Source organism: Eleutherodactylus coqui, chromosome 12 (assembly GCF_035609145.1).
Source record: "Eleutherodactylus coqui strain aEleCoq1 chromosome 12, aEleCoq1.hap1, whole genome shotgun sequence".
NCBI classification, from domain to species: domain Eukaryota; kingdom Metazoa; phylum Chordata; class Amphibia; order Anura; family Eleutherodactylidae; genus Eleutherodactylus; species Eleutherodactylus coqui.
Window position 1 is genome coordinate 109,279,879 of NC_089848.1, and position 18,047 is coordinate 109,297,925.

An 18,047-nucleotide genomic window follows, 5' to 3' on the forward strand; every position below is an offset into this window, starting at 1 on the left:
ATCTCTATTAGATATAATTATTCTCAAAAGTGCCCTGCCCTCACCCTGTCCCACCACCCCGTCGCTCTTCCAGCTCATATGCAGTTGCCATCCCCAGGTGCTGTGAAGTGAAGCTGTTCTATTCTACAAACGGCTTCTTCCCTCACAGCGCTCACTCCCCACTTGACCCCGCGTACCGACAGGGCTGCTCTCTTGCATTGGGTTGTGGCATATGGTAGTGCACACCCGATGCACTGAGCACCCGCCAGTACAAAGTCGGATGAGGGGGCATGAGCACTGTGAGAACGGCTTCCCTTCACAGCGTCCGGGTATAGCGGCTGCATATAAGCGGGCATAGTATAACATACGGAGGAAGCAGGAAAGAGTGGGGGCAGAGCGTTATTGAGAATAATGTGTTACCATAGTATCTACTAGAGACCCTTCATAGACTTCTGCACATCAGTGCAGTAGTGTCTGCAGCTGCTCTGGATCTTGAAGGGGAGGTAGCAGGTACTGCACTTCATTGTCCAGGTCTTACAGGGTTTAAGTCTCTGTCAAATGGGGAAGAGGTAGGATGGAGGCCAAGGAATCCACAATGTACATTTTACCATTCATTAAAGATACTCAAACCAAAACAATAACCGCCACGTGTGCCACAGCTCAAAATCCCACAGTGCTGTGTGTTGTAGGGTGGGTGAACCCCGAAAGAAGGCGGTACCTATAAGGGTCTAATACTGTATTCATATGTAAAAGGTGCCATACCTGCCAACTCACAGTCAACGTGCCAGTAGGTTGCTCAAAAACATTCCTTTACCCGGGATGTAATCTGGGCTGGACGATATAAGTGGAGCCCACATGCCAAATCATTGTTGAACCCGCGTCCCTTCATACGGAGAAGCCTCAACGCAGCAAAGTTGCATATTTTTTAATTGACACATGTTGTTGGCAAAGATGGACCGACATAGCCTTCCAGTAGGCGGCAACTGAAAGGAGTGCAGCAGCTGAACCGCCACCAAGGTGCCCACCATCAAGCGGGATAAGTGAATGATGATGGGGCGAGAGTCACATACCCGCAGCTGCGTCCAGAAGCGCTGAGCGGAGCAGTACGGGGAGGACGCACGGCCGCTCTTGTTTTCTCTCAATCTTGCTGATCTACTCAAAGGAAACTCAGGAGAAGGCCCAACTGCAGAAGCGGCGTCTAATAATTCTCACTGCTTGTGTTAATTATCACTACAGCCTTAGGAGGTGGCTCCATAGAGAGCTTTATTTTGCTTATTGATGTACATAATTACTAGGCTTGCAAATTAATGCATAATTCCCCAATTACGCAGGGAGGACGTAGACTTCAAGACTGTCTAATAATTATCAAATTCATGTCGACGATCATCTCTTTGGGTATCATTATGCTCCGAAAGCCGTGAAAACCTGTAAAACTAAGTGGAGTCTATAGGCAATTTGATGAACTTGCGCTGGTCTCGGGGCTGCAACACTACAACCTCCATCATCAATAATTAGTGCTCCATCACACTCGGGGCTTTTAGGATGTAGCAAAGCTTGAATTAATCAAAATTACATATTTTTGGCGGGCTGCTCTGGGATAAGTCCCGTTTCTGTACACTTTCTTGTAGCCTCTGTACTTTCACCGCTATATTGTATCTATCAGACGATACCCACCTCTCTGTAGATTCACTAGTGACGGTCTTGGACCAGGCTCCGGCAGAGTCCGTGATGCACCCGACATCATCATGGGAGCTGGAAGACGACTGGTCGGAGAGCTGAGAAGGCAGTGGTAGGGTGCGGTCATCCTCGATAATCACAGTGTCCTCGTGAGGCATGTTCACCGTTGGAGAAAGTTGGTATTTACCTGCATGAAGACGAGACAAAGCATTACACTAATGGAAAGTACGCTCGGTGAAGCAGGAAGCCGTAAAGATTCTGCCGCGTATGGTCATCGACTGAGGAGAATGCAAACATGGAGCAGTAGGCGACGGCCCAGAACATGTTGTTTGCGGAGAGCCTGCAAGTTTTATGCTTATTCTGTTACTACTCTGAGGTGATGGAGGATAGTCGGAGTCTGGATGTTCTTCCACTCCTACAGTCCAATTACGGTGGTGATGGTTTTCTGCTTTGTATGAACATACAGAAGTTCCCGCTGTGTCTACATATACATGACAAGGGCAGATGGGGTTACAAAACCCATTGGAGAATGTGATAGATGTGTACAGACCAATGGAAGAAAAGAGAAATCAAGCTCTCATAATATATACTTATGGCCCCCTTTATTAGACCCCCAGCCCTCTCACAATTGGCGCTTCCCTGAATGGTAATTCTCTCGTAACCCCAGAGTGCAGCAAAAAATCACGTGACAGGTTTTCCGTGGATCAGTTTCAGTGTGAATCCCCATTAGATGGGAAAATCCAGCGATCGGAGCGACTTCCAACGAGGCCGGTCATCGGTGCTAGACTAGCCGGGGTCTGGGTTATTGTGCAATGATGTGGACAGTATACCAAAAATGTCAAGAAAAAACATCTATCCCTGAAGGGGTCGGAGGAGGATGTCAGGAATCGTTCTGACCAACAGGCTGCACAGTCAGCTGAGTACAACGCTGGAGCTCCAACTAACGTGTCCGAACGCACAACTCGCCGTTTCTCCGCACGGATAGGCTATAGCAGCGGATGACCAGTTCCAGCGCCATTGTGTCTGAGAGAAACAGAAAGACTCCAGCGGACAAAAGAGCACAAAACTTGTATCACTGAGCAGCGGAGAAACATCTCCTGGTCAGATGGGTCCAGATTTCTGTTGCTGACGGGAGGTCAGAATTTGGCGCAAGCAGCATGAACCGCTGACCCCTTCCTGTCAGACGGTCAGAACATGTCAGCACTTCCATCTAATCTGCAGCGACTACAAGAAGCTTCCTGTCCGCAGGGGCCGATATTCCTGCAGAATGATTTCAACACAAAGTGGAATCTACATTACAATTAATTGCTGCAGATCTGAAGACCGAAGGAGTCCAGCGTGCTAATAGATGGGGTCAATGCATTGCATATGCCATCAGTAGTGTGGATTTCAGACCAGCAGACTGACTTCAAGTCCAAGTGTTACACAAGAAAATCTGAAAAAATGCACAAAAAATTATATAAAAGTGGAACAACATTCAAAAAAATCTACAGTAAAAAAAAAAAGGTTAAAAAATGGATTTCTGTTCCGCGATCTCCTCTGCTGTGGAGAATTTACTCTCCGCTGCACTGACTTCCCCACCTGGACCGCTATCTACATCCGCATGTTGGTGCTGCAGTAACCGGAGTTTACTAATAGAGATAATGGTCTAATTTATATACATCATCACATTTTAACCCCCCGATGCCCAATGTAATGGCCTTATAGGAGGAAGTGAAGACTAAGCGTGAATGGCGAGGTTATATCAAACCGTTCTTGATCTGGATGAGAAGAGGCAGGAGAAGTCATCAGCAGCACGGGGGTTCGGAAGAGTAAAGGCCGGCCGGGAAAATTATCATCATCATCATCATCATCATCAGGCCTGGAGATGCTTTACTGCTTCAACAGCCCAGATAGAACCTCACTGTGTGAATGGGCATTTATCAAGAGCGAAGACACGTGGGGGATTTATGGGTCAGAATTAAAGTATATCATCATGCCTTTTTCTGCGACTGGAAATGACATTTCTTCTGACGATGCCCAATGGGTTGTAATGAATCGGTAATTAATAAAAAGGCTTCATTGGAACTCTATGGCCAATAATTATACTGATATTGGCCGGCCATGTTATATACTTGAGCTTATAAGGGTATTCCAGGATTACTTGCTGAATCAAAGGGCGATAAACCGCTGGGACCCCCACCAAATCACCAGAACAAGGGTCCCATGTCACCCTAAGACTGCTAGATGAATGGCGCAATGACTGAACCTGCACGCTGCCACTCCATTCATTTGCTTGTCTCTTAGGGGGACATGGGACCCCCCGTTCGGGTGATCAGACCTCCACTAATCAGCTAGTTATCCCTCATCTCTATTTCTCTTGCCACCTAAATCACCCAAATACCCCTTTAATTCTTCCGCACTGTTTACACAGGAGTCATAGCTTCCAATTATAATGCAGCCAAGGCGGATACATCACATCAGTCTTTGAATGGACGTCAGCAACCTCGTATGTGTCAGTAACATGCAGTGCTGTGGATGCTGGCCAGCCCGGAGTGCCAACGCGGCTCACCTGCGGGGTGCATGGCGCGGTTCACCTGCGGGGTGCATGGCGCGGTCCACCTGCGGGGTGCATGGCGACCTGCTGGATTTAACTGCGGTGTCATTAGTAGGTTACTTGCTCCTCCGTTCAGTCTGGCGGTCCGCATGTTGGGGGATATGTGGGGTCTTTACCGGTCCGCTTGTATCAGTATATCAGTAATTATATGGCCGCTTGCTGTGATTGTTTAAAATATAAACATTTCCCCTTCTGTGATTTTGACATCAGCAACCTAACTTTAACGAGTTTTTGGAGAGAGTGTTGACATTGATGGACTATATAGCGCATACTTATTCCGCAGCGCGGTACAGCACTTCAGATTGTCCCCATTGGGGCGCACAGTCCAAGTTCACTTATTCATGAGGGTAACCGGAATACACAAACACAGGGAGAACATACAAACTCCATGCAGATGTTGTCCTTGGTGGGATTTGAATCTAAGACCCCAGGGCTGCGAGTCAACAGTGCTGGCTAAACCACCGATTAAATGTCTTTCCATCTATAGATACTTCTTCCCCACCCACACGATGGGGCGCTATAAAGACGTTGGCTTCCAATTAGTAGCGAACAAAGCTTTTAATCACACGGTTACAGAAAACAGACCGGCGTGAAGCCGCGTAATGCTGCTAGTTATCAATATAAATAGAGGATAACACGGTCAACAACTAGTCTGCTGCATCGACAATCGCACAAGGTTTACCGACGCAGCGTCCTGCTCAGCAAAACATGGCGGCTGGTATAAAAACATCACAAAAACATTGTTCTTAAAATACGCTGTAAATAGCGGATTAGAAATCACAATGATCTTCCAGCTCACTTTTACGTCTTTATAGTCAAGAATGGGGAAAAAAAAAAAATCACTCGCCAGTAAGAAGAAAAAAACTCTATGTTTTTAATGCCAGGAGCAGATTAATTAAACCGCTCGTTGTGTTTTACATTTGAAAATCTGTACAAACTGTAAACCCCGCGATGAGCGAGTCGGTAAATCCAAGTTCTCCCATGGCAAGACAAGTCTTTATTAACTGGGTCGGTTAAGGGAAAGCTGAATTTCATCAAAAGCAAGTGCTATTAACCTCATTGGCCACGGGGGACGCCGGAGCCGGAGCCATGCTGCATGCTAACAAAGGATGCAGAAAATTATCTACACGGTATCAGAGCTAATGCACTGAAAAATAGAAAACCCAAGCGAGTCATGGATGGCCCTCTAATGGGCCGTTCCGCGGCCTCGGATCTACACGTATACAAGCTCACTCCTCGTAAATATTTTGGAGAGAGAGAAAAAGTTAAAAACATCAGAATGTCCGAACGCCATTTCTATTCATTTGCAAGTTCCAGCTGATGTCCACCATACAAAGAGTCTCCTCCTCATCGGAGAATAGGAGGACCTACAAGTTCAATCCTAAGGCCTTGCTCATCTGTGTCGGAGATTCCATTTGGCATCTTCGGTGGTGATTCCATCAAAAACACCAGAAAAAAAACAAAGCATTCAGACCAAATGATGCGGTCCATTACGGAAACCGAATGATCGCCATTGTAGACAATGTGGCCCATTGGGAGCCGGTGGTGATCAGCAAATGATGGACCAGGAGCAGCCGTTTCCTTGTTCCAACGTGCCAGCATGAATGAGGCCCAATGGTTACAAATGATTGAAGTTCTGATAGCCTTACGGTCTATACATATTAGCATCCTGGATTCCTGAGACAAAGGGGTCCCAAGGAACCCTCAGACAACATTAACTTTCAAGATGGTTTTGTATTTTTGGCGTCGGGGATAGATCTGCAGCCATGCTTGTCGGAAGCCCCGATGAAAGGGAGGGACGTCAGCGTGAACATAACTAAATCAGTAATGTTGGGACATCCCTTCATCAAAAGCACCAACCACATGCTCCCTCAAACATTTTCTTTAAAGTGATTGTTTTTTTTCCCAACCCGTGTGGCAATGTCTGCATTGTGTGTGTGTGTGTGTGGGGGGGGTTGGCGAGCACACGGCGCTCACTCAGTCCATATAGAAGTCCAATGAGTTTAATTTTTTCTTTCTAGTAACAGTAAATAAAGCTCAGCGGGCAAACAACAGCCACCGACAGCACTCCGTATACTTGGAAATGAACAAAATAACCACCTGCCCGCCAGGCCGCTAACTAGACAGGAATGTCCCACCTACTCAGAACATGCAACAATGGTCAGCAAATCAACAGTCAAAAGTTCACAATGTAGATGAACCACCTGGACTTGTAGCCACTAATGTCCCAATGATGAACTTAGTGGCCCCGGCTGAGCGCACTGGGATCCAAGAAAAAGACCTGGACTGTGTCATCTCACCCCGGCTGACCATTTCCCCCCAGTACTCTTCCTCCTGCATGTCCACGACATGGGATGCTGGGGCCTTCATGACAAGCAAAAAATTGCAACTTCAAGAGCGCAGCCCTTATTGTATTTCCGCATTACACATTTATCCAAATAGTTTTTTTTCTTCATTCATGATGCAGCCATCCCCCTAGTATATATAGGTCGGCTGCTGTTACCTCGGTTAATTATTTCTTTCTAAGTCTCCTGGTCTCTTGCTCCACAGATGGTCATGTGATCTCAAGTCTGACCGGCTCAGATCTACTTGGGGTTGTGTGTTCAGTTTCTAGTCAGATTCTCAGTCTGTGTGATGCTGCTCCATGGATGCTACAGCAGAAACTATCTAAAGGGACATGGGGACTCTTATAACAGTTACTGAGGATGATCGCACAGGTATAATAGAGGAGATCACAGCTCATCATTGTATACTTACAGTTTATAGCTTATTTAGGTGAAAGCAGAAGGTAATGAATTCAACTTTTCCACAAAGCCACATGGGCAGTCACTGCCTAGAGATATGCCACCAATGTTTTTGACGAGTTAAGACTCTTACACTCTAGTTCTCCAGTTCATACTTATGCTACATATGTGTTCACTCTACAAATGTCATTGCTATAGCATTGGGAACTATAATTTTTTTTTTTACATGTATGCATATGAAAAATGGTTGCCAGATATCACTTTGTATGCTTAGGCTGGCAAACATTAAAGGGGTATTCCCAAGATTGACTTTTATCACCCATCCACATATAGTTGGGAACAAGTGATGGGCCATTTCCCAATGAAACATATGGAGTGCATGCAACCTCCTCCTCCTTAATGAGTGGGGGTTATAGCACTGCATACACTAGGCGGCTGCGCTACCGGAATGGTTAGAGGACTTTTACTGTAATGTTTTCTACATTAAAATCTGATAAAAATACTCTTGTGAAAGTAAAGGAGAAAAAAAAACCACAAACAAGTTCCCCCGTAGCATCTCGGCACGTCATCTCACAGCCGTCGGAGTCCATGTGGCAGTCGTCCAAAGCGTTCAGGAACCCATGCTCTACTAAATGCTTATCTCAAGTATATAGTGCTGACACAGGCAAGCCAACATACGAAAGGCGGGAAAGCCTTGCATTACACAACGGCGCTCAAGACACAATCTGGAGCACTTACAGGCTATTAAAAGATTAATGAAGAAACACAAAATAATCAAAATTTCACAAACAGCAACAAAAGTTTACTGTAAGGAACGGTTATTTATGTGGCTGCAGCTGGAGAGCGGCTCGATCAGAGGTGAATCGTCCCCCGGCATTTCCCTTTGAGTCAATCAACTTCACATGTGCAAAATTGTAAGCGAGTCTTCAAGACTAACACAATAAGAGGGCACGATATTTACTAATAGTGCTTACCATGTCTAGGGTAATAGGCCATTATAGGCTAAAAACAAAAATACTGTAATCTAATAAAGAGCGGCCCCAGCGGACAGCCCATTTCACCCGGTTCTTTAGGGAAAACACTCTGTCAATCATGTGACCATTCTTCTTTATCCTACTACTTACAAATAGGTTTTAGTATGCCGGCCGTCACTACAGTAAATAACACATTAATTACTCTTCAACGAACAGCAGAAAGAACAAAAACAAGACATGATTAGTTGAGTCTACTTGACTCACCCATTATCCTACTTAATGCGGCATTCCTTGTGGGCGATTCGTCAAATCCCTCCATGCCGCTGTATAGAGAGTGGGAAATCCTCCGCTCCCTGTCGTCCAGCATTGTCTCGATGGCCAATTCAGGCCCCGAGGGGCTTCCAGGTGACTCCAACTGTAGAATCAGAGAAGAAGGGCTATCAGTGCTGACGGCCTATTTAACAGCATGGGGGAACAATAACAAGGTGCCCGAGGCCTGCACCCGGCTGGGCACCAAATGAGATAGAACTTTTCACCCTGCGCCAAAATAATTTGTACTGACAGTTCTGCTTAATGGGCAACTTTCTAGGCCGCTTTGTTGTGTACCTCCTGCGGAGCGCCTGTCATATTTCAACACCCTTAAGCAAAAAAAATAAATAGTACAAAGGCAATGTCTCTGATCATATTAGACCACATTTGCTCACATGTTTATGGTGTTTTAACCCCTTCGGTCTCCGGTTTCCCATTTGTCTCTCGATGGTAAAAACAAGACTATAGTTTTCAGCATGACTGACCCTAGTAAGACGCGCGGCTGATTGATGAGGTCTCTATTCCTACAGACATGTAGTGAATGTACAGTAAGATATGTACCGTGATCCCTGGGTGCTGGACTCTGGAGGTGGTTTTTTTTTGTACAGTTGCCCTCTTTACAAGAGCTACATGGATCATGGACTTTGCATAGAAGCAGCAGAAATACTGCGTCTGCCGTGCTGAATGTACAATCGTAAACCAGTGTGATTTAGCAAAAAAACAAAAACAAACAAAAAATACTTTTTTTTCTTCTTTTAATTGTAATTTTAATGATGGGTTAAAGCTTTGGCCAAACAGCATTTTCCCTTTCTCATGCCTCGGACCCTCGGAAACAGCATTAAGCTGTTTAAAAGGGAGGTCCTACTTTTAGCTGCTTTTCTTCAGGAAGCAGACAGCGCTGTACATTGTGTGGTGGCCGGCATTGGTACTGCAGGCTGAACCCTATTTGAGTGAAAAGGACTAAGTCTGCAGTACCAACCTGGACCACTGTGCAATGCACGGAGCTGTCTGGCACTCAACAGGATGGGGGAAAAAAGGAAATGGGAATGAGATGATTATCTAACATCAAATAGCATTGAGGGCCATCATTGATGTAGGAAATAATTATGTACAATTAACAACTTAAAAATAAAAGTTGAACTGTTTGGACCGCTGTCGTCCTTCATCCTATCTAACCATATATTAGATATACAAGCAAAATAAATATAAACAATGTGACAATTTAATTTAATACAACGGGAGTTCTGATCAATTTAAAATTTGGGATATTTAAATATTCATATTAAAAATTAACTTCCAGTCCAGTAATCGTTTTGAAGTGTCCGCGGGTCTGAGGTGTTTCTATATATCGCTGCAAAGTCTGCAATGGCACACTGATGGCGCAGATACAGGAGAGGGGAGACGGCTGTCAGGCATAAATACTGTAATGTCACAATGCCCCCTGCTGGTCTGCAGTGACTTTATGGGGGGCGGGGCATAATATGCAAAATAAAAGGAAAAATAAACACAACATTTAAAAAGACAGAAGAGAAAATAAACTGCCGCCGGCCATCAGATTCTGGCCCCGCCCCTAAGACCCCAAACTATAATTTACCTATAGAAAAATAAGGAAAAAAAAAAAGGAACACGTTCAAACCATTTTTGGTAACAAAGTGTGGTATTAAAAAAATAAATTTTCCTGATAACATAAAAAAAAAACAAAAGATAAAAATGTCAGAAAAAAAGTCCCATTTCAGGAAAATAAACACAAAAATAGCTTTCATAAACAAACAAGGAAAGACAAACGACACGCCTGCGCCTAACAGAAACAATGAACTCGGCTGTGCCGGGACGTGAACCGCATAAGGGGGGACGTTACTGTGTATCCAATGCTTTATACTAGTGGTGGTAATAATTATTGGATTACAAGTCAGACAAGGCGGCACCTTAACGAAGAGTTTACCAAACAAGCAATTGTGGTGCAGAAAATGATTAGTTGGGATGTGCGTGACATTACCATCTGCGAGCCTCGCCACCTACGGGAAGGAGTTCCTGCCTCCACCCTGCGCCAGTCACTCCACCGATGCCTTCACCCAGCGGCAGTCACTACACTGGTCCCTCCACACTGTACCAATCACTCCACCGATGCCTCCACCCAGCGGCAGTCACATTGATGACTTCACACTATACCAGTCATTACACCGATGCCTCCACCCTGCGCCAGTCACTGCACCGATGCCTTCACCCAGCACCAGTCACTACACTGATCCCTCCACACTGTACCAATCACTCCACCCGATGCCTCCACCCAGCGGCAGTCACAACATTGATGACTTCACACTATACCAGTCATTACACCGATGCCTCCACCCTGCGCCAGTCACTGCACCGATGCCTTCACCCAAAACCAGTCACTACACTGATGCCTCCACCCTGCGCCAGTCACTGCACCGATGCCTTCACCCAAAACCAGTCACTACACTGATCCCTCCACACTGTACCAATCACTCCACCGATGCCTCCACCCAGCGGCAGTCACTACACTGATCCCTCCACACTGTACCAATCACTCCACCGATGCCTCCACCCAGCGGCAGTCACTACTCTGATCCCTCCACACTGTACCAATCACTCCACCGATGCCTCCACCCAGCGGCAGTCACTACACTGATCCCTCCACACTGTACCAATCACTCCACCGATGCCTCCACCCAGCGGCAGTCACAACATTGATGACTTCACACTATACCAGTCATTACACCGAAGCCTCCACCCTGCGCCAGTCACTGCACCGATGCCTTCATACTGTACCAATCACTCCACCCATGCTTGCTCCCTGCACCAGTCATTAAGCCGATGCCTCCATCCTGCGCCAATCACGATTGACAAACAGACAGACACCTGTTCAGCATCAATGCGCCTGTCGGCCATATGATTACCCGCTGTAATGTACACACATAATGGGGGCAGCACACAGCAGTGATACACAGGAGAGCGGAGACCGACGCAACGCATGTTGCAAGCATATCTTTGGATTATTTAGTACTTCGTGTTTTTGTTATTGATGCTTTTTAGTACATACCGTTTTTATAATAAAATGTTGCACATCTATAAATTAATTAAAATTCTAATGAAAAAAACAAATAATAGAAAACTGAGTGAAATAAATCATGAAAAGGAAAATCTGTAGACATTGTGCCAATGGGAACCGCTGGAGCTGGCAGGAGCAGAGCGAGGCAGCAGCGGCTCCGCTGACACTTCCAGGCCCGGCTCTCGTTTTCAGTTATAAGTAATCAAATCTGCATGGCGTCTTCCTTAAACAAAACTGTCACCCACAAAACTGAAACCATAATTCCCAGCTGCCGGTGGAGCCGCCGCCGCTGCTTGTAAGACTGAAGCTGTCAAAGCCGATCAAGTATCGAAACTGGAAATGGCTGCATTAGACTCTGCTTCCCGGGAAGACGTTTCTGCCGACACCCGCGACGACACTTTCCTCCACCGCACATTACTGCCTCTTCATCAGAAGCTTCTCGCAGCGCCCCGCATGGAAGGAGAACAATCTAAGGAGTAGCGGCGCTCGACCTTACAGGCGGCGCCGGGTGGACGGACACCATTCAGTATAATTGCGTGTTTACGCTTCCTTTTCCCTCAAACAGATAAGATGGAATAGAACCTCTGAAATCCGCTTCCCTGGCCCGGTGGACTTGTTGAAAATTTGGTTTTCCATGTGAAATCTTTAAAAAAAAAAGTGCAATCCTCCCACAATCTCCCTGCTGCTAAGTTCTAAAAATACACTGTTGGATACACATAGAAACTGAAGAAATTGGAAAATTTTGGGGCATTTTGGTTGAATTGCGAAGATATACATTAGTAGCTTTTAGTGTTATATTGAGGTTTATAGCAGTCTTATGGACCATTCACACAATAGGGAATAATGGATATATTGACTTTTATAGGTGTGTTGTGGGCATGTTCTGTGACCTGTACAGGGAGGGGAGGAGGTGAGCTGTGACTATTGTGAATGATGGATCCTATGTTATCTATATATAAGTGTCACCTCTCAGTGTAATCCTGTCTGTACAGGGAGGGGAAGAGGGGAGCTGTGACTATTGTGAATGGTGGTCCTGTGTTATCTATATATAGGTGTCACCTCTCAGTGTAATCTTGTCTGTACAGGGAGGGGAGGAGGTGAGCTGTGACTATTGTGAATGTCGGGTCCTGTGTTATCCACATATAGGTGTCTCCTCTCAGTGTAATCCTGCTGTACAGGGAGGGGAGGAGGTGAGCTGTGACTATTGTGGATCCTGTTATCTATATATAGGTGTCACCTCATAGTGTAATTCTGTCTGTACAGGGAGGGGAGAAGGGGAGCTGTGACTATTGTGAATGGTGGCTCCTGTGTTATCTATATATAGGTGTCACCTCTCAGTGTAATCCTGCCTGTGCAGGGAGGTGAGGAGGTGAGCTGTGACTATTGTGAATGATGGGTCCAGTGTTATCTATATATAGGTGTCCCTTCTCAGTGTAATCCAGGCTGTGATGATAATGAGATGACTATGAAGAAGTTTTCTCTACAGAACACGAATTGTCAGAATATTATTAGCCTTCGTGGTCAGTGTGCAGGGAGGGGAGGAGGTGAGCTCTCTCAGACTATTAGGCTCAGTGGTCAGCGTGAGAACTGCAGGATTTTCCTTTTTTTATGTATCATGATACTGAATATTAAAAAAAAAAAAAAAAAAACACCAAAAATATCTTTGAGGTAAACATTTGTACAGGTGGTGATTTTCTGATGACATTCCCTTTAAGAGTGCAGATTATAATTGACTATAGTTGCTGGGGGTTGGGGTGGGTGGTCACTGACTATTCACCTATGCAAAGGATGAATTCTCTGTAAAGCGATAGAATACTCTTCTTTTTGTGAAGGGAGCCCAGGGTAAATCCTTACTTCTGCAGTACGGGGGGGGAAAAAGGCTTTAAAGTCAACGAAACGCAGTGGGACCTGGCGGCGAGCCAAGGATATACATGGGGGTGGGACCGGGGGGTGAAAACAAGACATTCGGCGCACGTGAGCGGAGGAGGTCAGAGAGTCCAAGAAGATTCTCATTCCACTCGCCGGCCTAATACAAATGAGATATTTAATGAAGCTCTGAATGGCGCCTTATCTCCTCCTGTTTGATAAGCGCCGGGAGATTTACTGCAATAAAGGGTCAACACAATTACAATTGGAAGCACGTCAAGCTGCAGGAGAACAATAAACTTGCAGCGCCAGTGAATTAGACTCAATAAGGCTTAAATTGCAAAATAAGGATTTGTTTTATTAGTTTTTACATAAAATGCAGATTAGGAGTGACAGCTTCACTAAAACATGAATTAATCACCGCTCAGAGCGGCTGCAGGCAGAAAACTGAAATAAATAAGGTGAAATTAAAGAGTTTACAAAGGTACTGGAGGATCAATCAGATCACTTGTGGATTGGAGGAGGCAATCATCAGGGCGGACGGGGGGAGACGCGGCGCTGCGGTCCACATAAAGACAACTGGTACTAAAAGCAATGGTTGGGGGGCAAAGATGGATGCACCTAGCCCTGGGCTGATCCCAATACTGGCCCCACCCCCTTCCCTACCGCCGCCTTGTCAAGATGTGTGTATAGAAAACATCCCTTTAAGTGCTGGATTTAAAGGGGTTATCTGAGAGTCAGAAAATAAAAGACGGATCAACCGGTCCAATGTCCCCGGCGTCCAGGGCAGCTGCTCCAGATCCCGCCACTACTGCCCAGGAAGCTGCAGTAGCACTAATGTGCTGCTCTTACAGACATGGCCAGAAGACCCTTTAAATAAATTCTGACTCCAGACCCACTAAATAAAAACCTAAGGCAGACCCCCTAACCTAACAGAGAGCCCAGACCACCCTCATACACTTGGCTCTCAGTGTCCTCTATGGCTTGAGGACCTGCAGAGTCATTTGACCTCGTCTGTAAAGGTCCTTCTGCAGGTTTAGGGTCACGACTCAATGAGGTTTTTGACACAAATCCTGACAAAAAGCAGCAACAAGGAAGCTTTGTGCAGGAAGTCTTTTGGCCAAGAACCTTTTTGTTGTGGCTTTTGCCATAATTTACGACCAAGAAGTTGAGTGTCCTTATAGAACTTCCCGCTTTAGTGAAAAACTCTGTGTCTGCAGGGGGTCAAAGGCCTCCTTCAATCCAGCTTCCCCGCTGTGTGCCCACAGATCGCTGGCTAGTTTGTGGCAATGTTTTCTACTAGTTTGCTACATGTACTTTGTATTCGTGTTCCCAAAACAAGGAATGTCGTACGTTTGTTAAACTTTTGGAAAACCAATAAAACTTGTACGTTTAAAAAAGGAATAAGACGGCGATGCGCAGGAAGCATTGGCACACTTTCCATGTCTGTGGACCCCTGGCACTCATGTTATAGTCCGCCATGCATTGGGCTATAGCACACTAGGGTGAACCACAAAATTCTTCACCCCTCTCAGTTTTATCAGTTTTCCCTTTTCAATGTGGAAAACTGCAGCTTTAAAAGGAAAGTGCAGTGACGCCCCCTGTAGGCGATATACGGGCGGCCAGAGGAGGATTCTGTGAATGAAAGACTTCTGTTAAGAACTAATGGAAAGTGACGGTTTCTGGACTGGGGAGGCTGCAGGAAGAGGGGATCTCACCAAGGAGCTTTGAAGTGCCACATGGCTAATTAAAGGCACTTCGCCATGTGTGAATCTACAGCCGCATTCCCATGGTCTCCCCCGCTCTGTGAAGTTGATGACGGGTCCACTTAAACTAGAGAAAGGGCAAAAGCCATCTTCAGAAATAATGCCCACCACTTTCACTTCAGCGTTCCTCTATATTAGCGTTGAAGGGACGGACTGACACCTACGGCTCATCTGGGGGAGCAGCGCATGTGTCACCCAGCTGCAGGAGGACTTGCAGAGCGCCCCCTCCATGCGGTTCTGCATGCAGTCAGTGTGTTGTGCGGCACCGGGCTCTGCTGAAGGCTAAAGCTGCTGCAGCTCAGAAACAAACGTAGCAGAGCTCAACTTGTCAATTGGAAGAATTCATGCAAATATCACATTAGCTGATACTCATACATGTGTTTAAAAGCCTATTCTTCATCTATATGAGGCGGAACCTGCAACAAAGCTGAACAGTGTTTGCAATTATCATCATTAATGGACACATTTTAGACATCAGCAGAGTTGGCCAATGTATGCTACAAATTATCACTGCAGAGGGTGTAAATACTCTGAAATCTCATCATCCGGGCCACACAGATCAGCAGAGGAAACTACACAGAATACATATCTATTGTGAATGGTGGCTCCTGTATTATCTATATATAGGTGTCACCTCTCAATGTAATCCTGTCTGTACAGGGAGGGGAGGTGGTGAGCTGTGACTATTGTGAATGGTGGGTCCTGTGTTATCTATATATAGGTGTCACCTCTCAGTGTAATCCTGTCCGTGCAGTGAGGGGAGGAGGTGAGCTGTGACTATTGTGAATGGTAGAACCTGTGTTATCTATATATAGTGGCACCTCTCAGTGTAATCCTGTCTGTACAGGGAGGGGAGGAGGTGAGCTGTGACTATTGTGAATGGTGGGTCCTATTATCTATATATAGGTGTCTCCTCTCAGTGTAATCCTGCCTGTGCAGGGAGGGGAAGAGGTGAGCTGTGACTACTGTGAAGTTTCCTCTACAGAACAGGAAGTGTCAGACTATTTTTAGGCTTAGTGATCAGTGTGCAGGGAGGGGGAGGAGGTGAGCTGTGTCCGACTATTATTAGGCCTAGTGTTCCATATGAGAACTGCAGGATTTTTTAAATACAATTCATGACATAGAAGATTTAACATAAATAAAATATTTTTAACATATAAATTCTCCAGAATCGCTCATTTTCCCGTTCCCAGTAATCGAGGACTTTGTACACTCCTGACGGGGTGCAGCAGATGCCTACAAGCTACATGAACAGCTTTATCTCTAGTCTAAAGTATTAATAGTAATAACTTGTAATGCAGTTAAGACTTTTTCCTCGACTCAAGAAATGCTCTGAGATTTGGTCATCGACTACAAAGGAATTTTCCAGTGACAAAGAAAAACAAAACAAAACGAACCCCCAAGCAGCGAAGTTGCGCCATAGTTCCCCTCCATATGAAGTCCTGACTTTCCAGTGTTCAGTAATGGCTGCACATGGAAGTACATAGGATCGCGCTCCCCTGCATGGATGTGGCGGTCGGCATCGCACACGTGCAGCTTGTGGTATTATTTTTTTTATTTGCGTTTCCCTTTTTTCCTGTTCTGTAGATTTAATTCCAATTTCATTATCTGCTTAATAGCGAGAGAAAGCAAACCCGGGACCGGCATCATTATTTTTCTATCTCCAATTAGTACTGCATTGTTAATTAGGTTTAACCCCTTTCATCACTTGCCGGTAATAGCAATGCACACAGCTCCATCTACAGGCTGTACTTTGGTACTGCATCAGAGACTCTAAAAGCCAATGATGACGGTTCCTCTGGTAACACAAGCGATATAAAGATCCAAAAATGTGCTAAAATCAGAGCTTAACGAAGTCTGGAGCTCTAAAGGGCTAAATTTACTTTACACTGGCGGTTGTGATGGAGAAGCCGCCGACATCTCCCTGCAGGCGTCTGATTTACCGTTTACAAACAAAGTGCGATGTTTTACCTCGTTCCTCTTTATTCTTCTGGCGACGATCAGCTGAATCATTCCTCGCCGGTTCCCTTCTGTCGACATGGATTTCCGCAGAGTTTCCATGGCATCTTGATTTGTTTTGCCAAGTAGAGATTCGCCATTGACAGCGACAAGCTGGTCGTTAACACGGAGCCGGCCATCCTTACAGGTGGAAGAGAACAGGTGTCAGACAGGCATGTAACATGTAAGGCGCTGCTGCAGAACAGAAAGTGTCGCTGTGCCACATCCCCAAACTGAGGGCGGACAGGGTGAACGCGATGATATGCTGAGAAACTCGGGAGCCACGCCGCGCCCTGAGAGACCCGGAGGCCACGCCGCGCCCTGAGAGACCCGGAGGCCACGCCGCGCCCTGAGAAACCCGGAGCCACGCCGCGTCCTGAGAAACCCGGGAGCCACGCCGCGCCCTGAGAAACCCGGGAGCCACGCCGCGCCCTGAGAAACCCGGGAGCCACGCCGCGCCCTGAGAAACCCGGGAGCCACGCCGCGCCCTGAGAAACCCGGGAGCCACGCCGCGCCCTGAGAAACCCGGGAGCCACGCCGCGCCCTGAGAAACCCGGGAGCCACGCCGCGCCCTGAGAAACTCGGGAGCCACGCCGCGCCCTGAGAAACTCGGGAGCCACGCCGCGCCCTGAGAAACTCGGGAGCCACGCCGCGCCCTGAGAAACTCGGGAGCCACGCCGCGCCCTGAGAAACTCGGGAGCCACGCCGCGCCCTGAGAAACTCGGGAGCCACGCCGCGCCCTGAGAAACTCGGGAGCCACGCCGCGCCCTGAGAAACTCGGGAGCCACGCCGCGCCCTGAGAAACTCGGGAGCCACGCCGCGCCCTGAGAAACTCTCAGCCACGCCGCCCCCTGAGAAACTCTCAGCCACGCCGCCCCCTGAGAAACTCTCAGCCACGCCGCCCCCTGAGAAACTCTCAGCCACGCCGCCCCCTGAGAAACTCTCAGCCACGCCGCCCCCTGAGAAACTCTCAGCCACGCCGCCCCCTGAGAAACTCTCAGCCTCGCCGCCCCCTGAGAAACTCTCAGCCTCGCCGCCCCCTGAGAAACTCTCAGCCTCGCCGCCCCC

The 18,047-nt window shown here is 46.8% G+C and overlaps 1 protein-coding gene across 5 annotated transcripts in view; it reads right to left on the reverse strand.

Moving 5' to 3' along the window:
- The window catches only part of PARD3 (par-3 family cell polarity regulator), a 535,977-nt gene that overhangs the window by 242,773 nt on the left and 275,157 nt on the right, over positions 1 to 18,047 (reverse strand). For all 5 annotated transcript variants that reach the window (XM_066585804.1, XM_066585803.1, XM_066585801.1 and 2 more), the window contains 3 exons: positions 16,953 to 17,120; positions 8,235 to 8,385; positions 1,654 to 1,843 (listed from right to left, as the gene is read on the reverse strand). In XM_066585804.1, coding sequence (XP_066441901.1) covers positions 1,654 to 1,843; positions 8,235 to 8,385; positions 16,953 to 17,120 — 509 coding nt within the window. The remainder of the gene's footprint in view (positions 1 to 1,653; positions 1,844 to 8,234; positions 8,386 to 16,952; positions 17,121 to 18,047) is intronic.